Below are 11,504 nucleotides of genomic sequence, written 5' to 3'. Positions count from 1 at the left end.
GTTTGGGGGAGTAAACAACGGAGCTGACCCGTGGATCTCGTACCCGGGAAAGGCCCCCAGTGGATCTCAGCTTGAACCTGTGGCGCTTAACCTCACCTTGTCTTATTTTGTCGAGTATCAGATAGAATCTGCGTGTTAGGGGGTATAGATGAGATGCAGACGATCTGCTGGAAAAAAATGCGACAGTGAAAAATGTGATTCACAGCGCTGATGAACTGTGCAACGGGTGGAGCGAATCAAAATCGCGGTGAAGCATCGTGCACAGACCAACATGGGGCTGGGACCATTTCGTCACATCCAGCCATAGTAGAGTACATATGTATACATATGTATAGTATACACTATAGTACTCGGTAGATACTGCAGATATACATCTACAAAATAGTAAAACCATCTAGATCTATCTACTCTATACTTCTTGGCCTTGAGTACGCTTTAACGCCTATATCAGAACAACAGTCAAATGTTAGCTATAACTACTAACTATCGCTAACAACAATATATACAATTTCCTATTATCGACAATAAAATCGCAATATGTGCATCAATACACCAAACAATAGCAAAAAACGTACAGTCACAACACCGCTGAAGTATTTAAAAACAAGCCAAGTCCAACAAGTCCATCAAGCCCACAACCTAATCAGCCCTCATCAACTTCTCCAACCTGCACCTCAGCAAATGCTGTAACCACTCAGGTTGCCCCCTGAATCTCCTTGCAATCCATCCAGCAGATCCAGGAATAACAACATGCCCACTCTCAGCCTTGAGCACCTGCTTAACCAGCTCCTCAGCAACAGTCTCAGGATGAAGCAGGGGATTAAGCCAAGTATCCTCGGGGGTCAAATCCTTAATAAGATTGGTCCTAGTAAAACCCTGTGTAACAAGCACAGTGCGAACCTTAGGCGCATGGTAACGCGTAACCAGCTCAGCAGCAAGTCCCTCATGGAACGCAATAGCCGCGGCCTTGGTCGCCGAGTAATCAACCATATTAGGCGTGACGGTATATCCAGCCAGCGAAGCAACAGTAACAACCATACCATGGTTCGCCTCGATCATATCGGGCAGGAATTCCTGTGCAAGCCAGTAGTGCGCGAGCGTGTTGACTTCGAACATGCGGCGCGTCTGGGCGGGAGTTGTTTTGAGGATTGTTTTGCCGGTGCAGATGCCCGCATTGTTGATTAGGATGCTGGGTCGGCCGAATGAGCTGCGGATTTTGGACGCTACGTCTGCGATGTCGGTTGCGGAGGTTATGTCGCATTCGTAATACCGTACGCTGTTTGGTAGCACGTCGTCCGTCGCTGACGGGGCGATGTCCAGGATGGCAACTTTGATATCGCGCGCCCCGAGCAGCTCGGCGATGCGTCGGCCGATCCCGTTGCTGCCGCCTGTTAGGATTACAACTTCGCGGTTCCAGTCATATGGGTCGCTGGTGCTGTTGTTGAGCGTGCGACGGTCGAGCCAGTTGCCTAGCCGATTGATGAGGGCTAGGGCTGTTAGGGCTTTGAGGGCCTTTTCGAGATTTGGACGTGCTTTGGCGATATCACGGCCTTGGGCTGTGTATTGGGCCAGAGCGACAATAGGAACTAACTTCCAGGGGTCCAGGAGACTCCGGGAGATGAATTTTCCCAGTACATCAGCTGTAAAGCCTAATGCTGTTTGTTAACATTGACCGGTTCTTGTAGGAATAGGGGTCGATCGATACCTTCTCTTGAGGGCCATTTTCTTGCGTTTGGCGTCATGTCTGGGCTATAGTTCTATCAATTTTGACCATATATCGAAGAGCTGATATTGGACCTGAAAGACAGCAGAGGTTGTTTTTATGTATACCATCTCAGGGCTGCATAGTAAACTGACTCGTGTCATTAAATTTTAACGCCTGATCAGCACAATGCGGGGAAGCCGAGGTCCGCACGCCTTTGCTTTCTTTGGCTGTCAGTAATAATAGGTTCATATTTATGCATATGCCTGAGCGTCCAATATATTCTAATTGGACTTTCAATAAATATCCATGGATGGTTTGATATAGGTCAGCCTTGATGACGGGACCTGAACCTGTGGAAGCGGAGGCCCACAAAGCACCATCTTGGTCCGGGTACTTCCAATGAACCCTAAACTTGCCATTCCACAAATGATCAAGCAATATCAGACTTCATCTCAATCGAGCTGTGTCCTACCCTGTCATAAATTACTGAAAAGAGACTCTACAGCAAACAAACCCCAAATATGGTAGAATCCAAAACACCAAAGGTCAACCACGAGATGCAACCTTTGCATTGAGTATGAAAATGATATAGTGCAGCCAGATCAACAAAAATAAGTCGGCATATTGTAAGAGCATCAAAAAGAAAAGTCAGCAGACGTGTATGACTTGAGATGCATGCAATGTAGGAGAATAACCACACAAGACGCAATAACTCCATTCCGGAGACGTATCTCCGTGAGAACAGACCGTCAGAACCACAAAATGCCTTCAACCCAAAAAGGAGATGTAAAAAGAAAGACGAAAAAAAAAAAAAAAAAAAAAAAAAGGCCACGAGTCAAAGCCAACCCAGTTATTACCTTGGGGGAGGCAATGGAAGAATATGTAAGATTGCTCGTATGAAAGTAAGCCACACCAATCAATCACCGCGTGGAAAGCCCGTGCAAACTGATCTTGTCTCAGATGCACGATTACCGAGTGTTGAATCGGATAGGGTTGGGGAATCAATGAAAAGAACCGTATAGTGCACAAGGTATAGATGACAGACAGGTAACAGATGTCGAGCGCGGAACGGCCCAGGCTTAAAGGGACAGGGACATGCATGAAGTGTTCATGAGGATATAAGGATATCAGATATAGGGTTGCGAAGCCCATATTAAAGGGACAAAAAGAAATAACTCTGGCGTTCGATGCACATTCAAGGGAAGCTCATGCTGGTAGTGTGGCTGCTCAGGCTTGGAGTCTGACTACTCAGGCTGGGAGTTTGGCTGTTCATGCTGGGAGTCTGGCTGCTCACTTTGGTAGCTCGCCTCAAATCAGGGGCACGACCGAAGATCTTCTTGTAGATCTCAGTGAGAATGCGAGCATCGGCGCGGAGGGTGGGGGATATATTTTCGCTTTGGATGAGGAAGCCTATGGTACGAACGAGGAGGCGGTCGAGTTGGTCTTGGTCGACAAGCTCTTTTAGGCTTGACATATAAGTTGCAGATAGAACGAGCATATTGCCGAATTGCCTGCAAAGAGAATGTTAGTATTGTCACTATACAGACGAATCCTTGGAACGGGGCTCAGAGGGTTCCTTACGCATGGGCAGTGCCGAAGATGTTGGTAACGACCAATCGATGTCCGCCTACACCGTCAAAAGCCTCTGTGCTCTTGATAGCCGATCTAATGCAGATGTCGCAGGCAGTTTTCAGCTTCTTAGGCAGCTCGTGTAAACGGACTTTAGGGGGCTGCCAGTCAGTGGACAGTGCGGCCGGCATAGAGCCCATCTCACTCGACATACGCGCCATGCTCGGAGCCCGACCGGCGCTGTGCATCATGGAGGGGGACAGTTGTTGCGAGGTAGGCGAGTCCACTAAAGACTTGCCGATTGGACCGACGCGGGCACCTGTGTAGCCGTAGTGCAGTGCGTGGTAGAGAAGTGGACGGTGGATAATGTATCGGGCACCATAATACTTCGCACGCATGCGAGCGGCGTTGATTTCGTCTGCCGGTGGATCATTTTCGCTCCACTGCATGCTGTGTGGTAGGCTGTTGCGCCAGAGATCGAGGTTCAGACTTAGAGCCTCTTGAACGGTGGACGACCATCGGGTCTGGCCTTGCTTTTCAACCTTGTATAAGTCTGTGTGGACTCGATTCAAGACTTTACGTAGATGAATTTGGGCAGAATAGAACAGCATCATCATCGTTTCGGGTGCGGTGAGATCGTTCGGTAGAACGATTGTCCATTTCCCTTTCGGAATGGCCATCCGACCCTCGGAACGGGAGATGCCACTCGCTGGAATATCCAGCTCTGCGAGAAGATCACTCTCCAGTTGCAGGCAGGTCCAGTACGCGAAGTTGTACAAGTCTTGCGTAGCCCCTTCTTCGAGTCGCTCGTATCGCTTGGTTCTCACAAGGACCTGGCAAGCCCTTGAGGCCTGAGAAATCCAACTGTGGCTCTGGAAAGGATGGGCCAGCTGGCCGGCATAGAGACCAGCAAGCAAGCCGCACTGAACATGTTCTAGCTCATTGCCACCCTGCAGATGGCCCAATATTGTGGTTGCGTATCCATAAAGAGTCAAGCCAGGAATGACCTGATAGTTCTTTGTGTTCCCTTGTTCATCCCGCGTGTTTGTGACGTCTCTCCTTGACAGGCCCTCTATGCCTTTGGTGAATGGACTATTTGGGAAAGCCTGGCCGGCAGGCTGGGTTGGCACACTATAAAGAGAATTCGAAAACGACATCTGCATGGCCGCCGAGTCAGAGTTTGCGGGGGAAAGCACACCGTTAGCATTGGTAACGTATGTCGTATTGGCAGGCTGCGGGGGGGGTTAATGGTGGCAGTGGAGCAGGAATGGGCTGGTTGAGGTAGTCGATCTTCTTGTCCATGATGGGCCCAGGGAGAGGGGTAGGAGCTTCGCAAATGGCTCCGAGGGCCAGGCATAGCAGGACCAAGGCATTGTCAATGTTTTTGCCGACTCGTGGCCGCAGCGGGTTGGGGATAGTCTCCATGTACTCGCCACGCACACCCAGGTTTTCATTTGACCGCCTCCTTTTGGCTGGCGGCGGACCATCACGAGCTGGTCGACTGTAACCGGAAGATGAACTTGGTGGTGAGTTATTCAGGCGACAATAGCTTCGAATAAAGCTATCGACCTTGATATTAAGTTCACCTTCCATAAGGAATGGGTGAAGCTTAAACATGTGCTCGAGATAGCTGTCATAGTAGCGCCTAGCAGTCGCAGCATCCAGATTCAAGTTCCCAAATTCGTCGATGTCGACGTTGGCGTCCGGTCCTGCGCCATTCACGTCGGGTCGAGCACCTCTGGAGTCACCGTCCATTGGTAATTGACTGTCATCGGCAGTGTACGAGATCTCGCCTTGGCCGTATATGCTGATGAGACCGCGCTCTTCTTCCAACCGCATGACATAGTCCTCGTCATAGTGTGCCGGGTGTAGCAGCCTCTTAATCGAGGGCCACATCAATAGCTTGTGAGCTGCAGTGGTGTGCTCTACTGGGATGGAGAGCTCTCCCTCGGCCTCCTTCTGGTCGAGCCTCGGGTCCATGGGTGGAAGCTTCTGGCCAAACTTCGAAGCACCCAAATCCTGGCTCCCAGGGTCAAAAACATTTGGTGAGACCTGGGTCCTGGGCATCTCTGTTTTGAAAGGTTGGTCCTGCTTGATGACTGGTACTGGTGGTGGTGGCAGGGACGGACGTTCTTGGGCAGTCGGAGGCGTATGTTTAACCTCTTTAGCCATGTTGAAGCGCATTTGCTCTTGCATTTGATCTTGCCATTTTGCCAAATGCTCATCGATGCGGTTGGCTCGCTCCTCCATGCGACTCTCTATCTGGGAGAGCCGATCCAATACCAGCTGAGTAGTCTTCTCTTGTTTGTGCGGCGGCACCTCTTTGTAGACGCAGCCGAGATTGTTCTCTTTACAGTGGCTGCAATTCGGTCGACCCTCGTCACACTTTGCTTTCCTAGCTCGGCATTGATCACAAGCCTATATAGCTTGAGTGTTAGTCGGAAACTCTTCCCGAAGCGATTCTGCCTTCTACTAGTTTAACATACCTGCGTAGCTCTATTTGCCTTACGCTGGCGTGCTCCAAACGTTTGGTTTTGGTAAAATGCCTGATCGTACCCGGCGGGCGGCGTCACATTCGCCATTTGAGCAACGGGCGTCATGAACTGTGAGGCAGGAGGCAGAGCGCCCGAAACGGGTGTATGTTCAGCGCTGCTAATCTGATCTGGGGGTGGATAGCCCATACGAGCGCGATAATCAGGTGAGCCCTCGTGCGGCGCGCCATTCATCGGCTGGTGGAAGTTCGGGTGAGTGGGAATTGGGTCTTGCGGGGAATGCACGGGCGCATGCAGGGGCAGGCCATGGCCATTCGGGCGACCATACGGGCCTTCCGGTGTTAACTGTGGCAGCTCACGGTTGGGCATTACGGGGTATCCTGGCGGCTGTGGGGGTAGGGCTGTCTGGGAGTTTGCGGAGGAGCGGCGGGAGTCGGATGGGTGGTTATCGAAAGCTGGGGGGTATGGAGGACGCCATGAGGGATCATATGCTGTATGCGGACCCGCGTGCGTGTGGTGAGCTTCCGGGGGAGGCATGCGATTCATTGTAAATGGAGGGTCCGGGTGTGCGGAGGTGGATGAAGCTTTCAGGCGCGGTCGTCTGGCCGTCTTGTCGTCTTGTCACAACTAGCCCGGGTCCTTGGCACAATATCCTGGGCCAATTTTATCGTCGAGGAGCAATCCGGCTTGGTAACAATCGGGACTCAAACCAACATGGTGCTCTCAGTTGAAGTCGAGGAAGTAGGATGTAATAAAAGGAAACAAATGAACGGCGGGTCGGTGGATCTGATGTCGGAAGGAGCGAAAGTTGGAACAATGAAATCAGATCGCGCCGTTAGAAGCGAATCAAAGTGCCTAAAGCTCCGGTTTTCCAGGTCGCAAAAATGCGGTGGTGATATCGCAGTGGGCAACCGAGTGTGGAGCTAGACAAAGAAATAGTCAGATTACGGCGATGATCCGACCAGGGGGACCCGTGTTAGGCCGAGATATATGAAAATATCAAAAAACAAAAGGAAAAACAAAATAGATCAGTGTATCCAGTATATCAGATAGATCGCAGACAGAAGTACAAGGTTGGGCCACCAAGGAGGGGAAAAACACCGTGCAAGTTTGGAACCTTGGAACCTTGGAAGGTTCCAATGGGAACATTCGATGTACGGAGTATACGCACGGGGTACGCGGTAAGGTATGATACGGTAATTTATATTGGAACCTACCTGTTGGTATACCTTGGAGTGGGGTGGCAAGGCTCGCACCTATATTGTAGATAGATAATTTCAAGAGAAGAGGTCAAGGTCAAGTTTGAGTGGGTATAATGTCCCTGTTATTGGAAAGACAACCATGAATAGGGAAAAAAAAAGACAAAAGGGAAAAAGATGATCTAAACTGGGAGGGGGGGAAACATAAGTAATATAACACTAACAAATTCACGGTTATAATTACGCCTCTAGGGATCGACAGGTGTGTTTGCCCCTCCCTGGATTAAATAAATACTCTTTAGAATCGCGGTGACTATCAAATACCTCGAATCTAAAATAAAAACAAATTAAAAATGAAAAATAAAATAAAATATTAAATGGCTTTAATGGCTTTCCCTAACCCAGTTATCACACCTGGGCATCTATAAGAACAATATAGACCCCTGAAAAAAGAAGCACAAAACTCCAATACTTACAGTTGACAGGTCTGCTTTTTGTTTCTTTTTTACCGAATTTAAACAGGGCAGTGGGTCCGGCGGCTGGGGGAAATATGAGATGGTCTGCAGAAATGAGATTAATATTGTCATTCTAGGATATGGACACAATATGCAATGCGTCTGTATAAATTGACGGTAGGGATATAGTTACCCCATAGCTAGATGTTCATAGACTATAGAATCATGTAAGTGCTGTATGATCGAAGCTAGGATCCTCCGCGTGGAACGGGGATCAAACTTGCCGCCCGAAGGTCAACCGCTTCACCGGGAAATGCGCCATGCAAGTTGACTTCGGGAATTACGTATACTGGTTTGGGCTACCTACCTAAGTACCTAGGTAGGTACGCTTGGGTGGCTTAAGGTGTGGGCCTCGGGTCAAAGTTCAAGGATAGAGTAAGAATAGGTGTTTGAGGGTGGTGTCTATTTTTCGTAATGAAATATTTTCCCCCATTTTCCCGTTTCATATTATACTAGTATGACCGGTGTGTCGGACAGGGATCGCTGCCCAGTACCCAGGACTCGGGTACTCTTAGGACAAGATATTTAGATCAGTCCACATGCAATGTACGATTGCCTTCCAAGGGGAAAACATAGAAAGTATAACCGAAACAATGATGAAGGTGTATCTTGCATCTCTGAAGCGAAATATCCTTCAATGCCCCAAGCACCCAATAACACACGCCGCACTGGCCATCAATTCGGTCATAGACTCGGAAACACAGTTCGCAAGGGGCGCTTGTTTTTCCAACATCAGCTCAACATAAACTCTGTTCGAATTCAATCCTCAAATCAGTGGATATACAGCTCCAGATCGGCGATATTCGAAGAAAGCTTTCAGTGTCCCCGCACGACACTCGTCATTTGGAGGGATATCTTAGCCATCCCGTGGCTCCCAGGGAGATGGTTGTTGGGGCTGATCCGCAACCCAGGGCTTTGGGCACCTTGTTCCCCGTGTACTCCGGTACTAGATTGTCGGTCAATCAGATATACTTTGGGAGGCATCCACTTTGGAAGACATTCAACTGGTGAATTTGAAATGTACATAATTATATACAATATCGAACATGGAAGGTGGAAAGGTGGACCAAATAGAATTGTAAATACCAGAAATACGTGACGTCGTAAACCGGACTCGGGGTTACCCGCCCTCCGTCCATGGCTGACGACGGGAACCATCCACGGGCTCCAGGGGTTTCTTCCAGAAGTTAAGGTTCTTGTCTATAGAAAGGTGGATTGAACTGACATATTACCCCATTTGACCAAGTCTTTTTTTTGTCCGATACCACGCTGGAGCCCTGATGCCAAACGAATCTCAAATTACGTTCAACCATTTCCTTCCCGACTTAGGCAGTAGCACAGCTTACCCCTGGCTTGATCAGGATGCAGCTCAAGGACTCTGTGCCACAGAAGACTCAACGATGTTCCCCAGTCGGAGGTCTTCTGAGCGAGTCAAACGCGCAGATTAGAAGTAGCACAAGAGTACAGAGTTGCCCTAGAATTACCGGCTTTTTTTATTTTTTATTTTTTATTTTTTTTTTTGGCTTCTTTCGACCGTTTAATTTGTGTCCCGTCTGTGTAGTCACCCGCTTCAACTGCTAACAATCAGGCTTAAGGATTGAAGGATCATGGTGGAGTACCTGTTCGTGGTGTCTATCAGTGGGCTGTGTACGGAGTATGGATAGATACTCATTTTAGGGCTGCTTTACAGTACAATAGTGCTCGGTCCGCGTGGAGCCGAGACTTTGTTAGGCAATAATTTTCTTTGTTTGATGAAGCTTTCATTGATTAAGTCAAATCCTCCTTGACGTCGAGACATCGTTCTCCTACATCAAGGGAGCCCAGGGATTGACGTGCATGAAAGAGATCTGAGTTAGGAAGTCGGAATGAAAAACAATCCGAACCTAACCTTAGTAGAAACGTCCATTCTTCCAATGATGCAAAAGTATGATACCTTATTGGTCCGTTGTGAATTCCAAGACAACCCACTGGTTGACAGTTGAATCACAAGTCTTGCCACCGTTAAGGGGCTATCAAGGTTACATGGATCTCACCGGCCTTACACCCAGCCCTCAATGTCGACAAACATACGGAAGATTCCATCTTTCCAGTTCAGATTTTCCCTGTCGATCAGCCGTTTCCACTCTCCTTTCCACTAGCCCGTTGGGTTCGGGGCGGTGCATTGCTTTTGATCTTTCGCTCTCCGTATATGTGCCTACGCGTCACAGCCCAGGGCCTCGTTTTAGTGGGTATCATGGCAATGAATCCATAATTCTCTGGGCTTTTTTTAGCTTGTAGAAAAGGAGGTATTGGGGGGGAAGTACGAGGCAGAGATTCTATTGCCAGTCGAGTCCCAATGCTTCTCCCATACAGAGCTCCGCTAGAGAGGCCCTTACTACAACATACATCGTAGAAACAGATCGAGCCTCCAAAATAACACGGACCTACACCGTGCAGGTGGTGACTGCACGCCATGCATATTGCAGTATGTAGATATCTGGAATAGAGTTTCGAGACTCATTAGATATTCAATGGCGAACGCAAGGGGCAACTACAACACGACATTATTCACTCTTGAGAAAGCTAAAATCCAGCCTCTTAATAATAAGTACGTGGGAAAGGGCACACCTATGTCATAGCCTGGATTCCAATACTACTATGGAGTATCTTAGAGCCTCAATTCCTAAGCCCGCACTACCGCGCCAGGCTCGAGATTCTATTCCACTATATCCACCCACACACTGACTACCGGGAAGTATGCTGTATCTAGTACTCCGTATTAGGGCCACGTATTACTATTCACAGTACTACGAAGGCACTGACGTTCGAGAAAAGCCCGAATCCAAATACGTATGTAGCAGACCTTGCTCACATCCAATCAGCACTGAGCATCACCTTCACCAGACTATTGGAAAGGCTCCATATGGGGAAGACGCAGACGATCTTCTCCCTTGGAAAAAATCCCCACATATACGGAGTATCGAGGAGAGGCAACACGGAAGGTTGCATAGTGGTCGTGGAATAGGTCAAGTTCCTCACATTGGACTGAGACTCCGATGTGCAATTGGCATACGTATGTAGGCAGTAGACGGGATGCAGCTTACACACCTCCAGTGTCCAGATAGAGGTGAAACAAGATACATAGGGATGCCTGTGCTACAATAGCATCAACAATATATCATATTGATATGGTTGTCTCTAACTTTAGTATCGTAGGGCTGGTGAGAGGTACACAGATGGGAGTATAACCTCCAGCGCTGAAAAGGGAGTGTTGACACGCGTCAAAGACACAGTCCATGACCAAGTTGCAACCGCAACCCTAGCCTGCCAATCTCTCTGCCTTATACCGAGAAACAGATCACACAGGTAATGCATAGCGTGGGTTCTTACTAGTCTACGGAGTAAGTATATTTTGGTTTGCATTTCTAAAATCCTCGATATCCAAATATGCACCTATTGTACTCCGTACGTAATGCTGAAAAGCCGAAAACATCACCATACTGGTATGTTCTAAGTAAATTGGACAACAGGATATCTCACGATCCATCGAATTTCAAATCACTGGGCCTCATCGTAAGCGCGTAATTGTTTGCCACAGATCGGTTGTGCCACCTCAGCTGAAATGTGATCACCTCCATTCTACGATAGTAGCTGGACATATTATTCTGTCATTCTACATTGGATGATCAGTTATGCAGGCAGCCCAGACGCGCTTCGTGGACCTCTTAGCTGGCATTATCGAGATGGAGTCCAGACATTCTGCATCTCACGGGACACGGCATGATTCTTCACGATCGGGGCTCTCCCGCTTCTCTGCATCGCAAACGCAAATTCGCAAATCTGCCAGGGCTCATCTTAAAGATTGATGTGTCCCTGCCAATCCATTTGGAATCCAATGTTATTCGTTTTCCCATCCCCGCATGCATGACACCCGTGGACGGTTTGGTTTCATACATCCACTCTCCGCAAAAAGGGAAATGTGATGTGTACGCATTGTACAACACAGACTCTCACCGTTCGTCGAAATCTCCCTCGGCTTTGGATG

General features: G+C 48.6%; 2 protein-coding genes across 2 annotated transcripts; both read right to left on the bottom strand.

Moving 5' to 3' along the window:
- Window positions 1-639: 639 nt before the first annotated feature.
- On the bottom strand, window positions 640-1,742 carry N7489_009470 (short chain dehydrogenase/reductase family protein; the record flags this gene model as incomplete). The annotated part of the gene is made up of 2 exons (XM_056715220.1): window positions 640-1,649; window positions 1,706-1,742. 2 exons carry the CDS (start codon window positions 1,740-1,742, stop codon window positions 640-642), a joined length of 1,047 nt encoding a protein of 348 aa, XP_056562842.1.
- A 1,158-nt stretch (window positions 1,743-2,900) lies between these two features.
- Window positions 2,901-6,312, bottom strand: clcA (putative C6 finger domain protein; the record flags this gene model as incomplete). Its single annotated transcript, XM_056715219.1, has 4 exons — window positions 2,901-3,216; window positions 3,287-4,506; window positions 4,640-5,692; window positions 5,761-6,312. The coding sequence occupies 4 exons, from the start codon at window positions 6,310-6,312 to the stop codon at window positions 2,901-2,903; spliced, it is 3,141 nt and encodes a 1,046-aa protein (XP_056562841.1).
- Window positions 6,313-11,504: the final 5,192 nt, after the last annotated feature.

This window comes from Penicillium chrysogenum (genome assembly GCF_028827035.1).
Source record: "Penicillium chrysogenum strain IBT 35668 chromosome Unknown utg000005l_segment0_segment0, whole genome shotgun sequence".
NCBI classification, from domain to species: domain Eukaryota; kingdom Fungi; phylum Ascomycota; class Eurotiomycetes; order Eurotiales; family Aspergillaceae; genus Penicillium; species Penicillium chrysogenum.
Note: the sequence above shows the minus strand (reverse complement) of the source record. Positions and strands in the feature narration are given on the sequence as shown.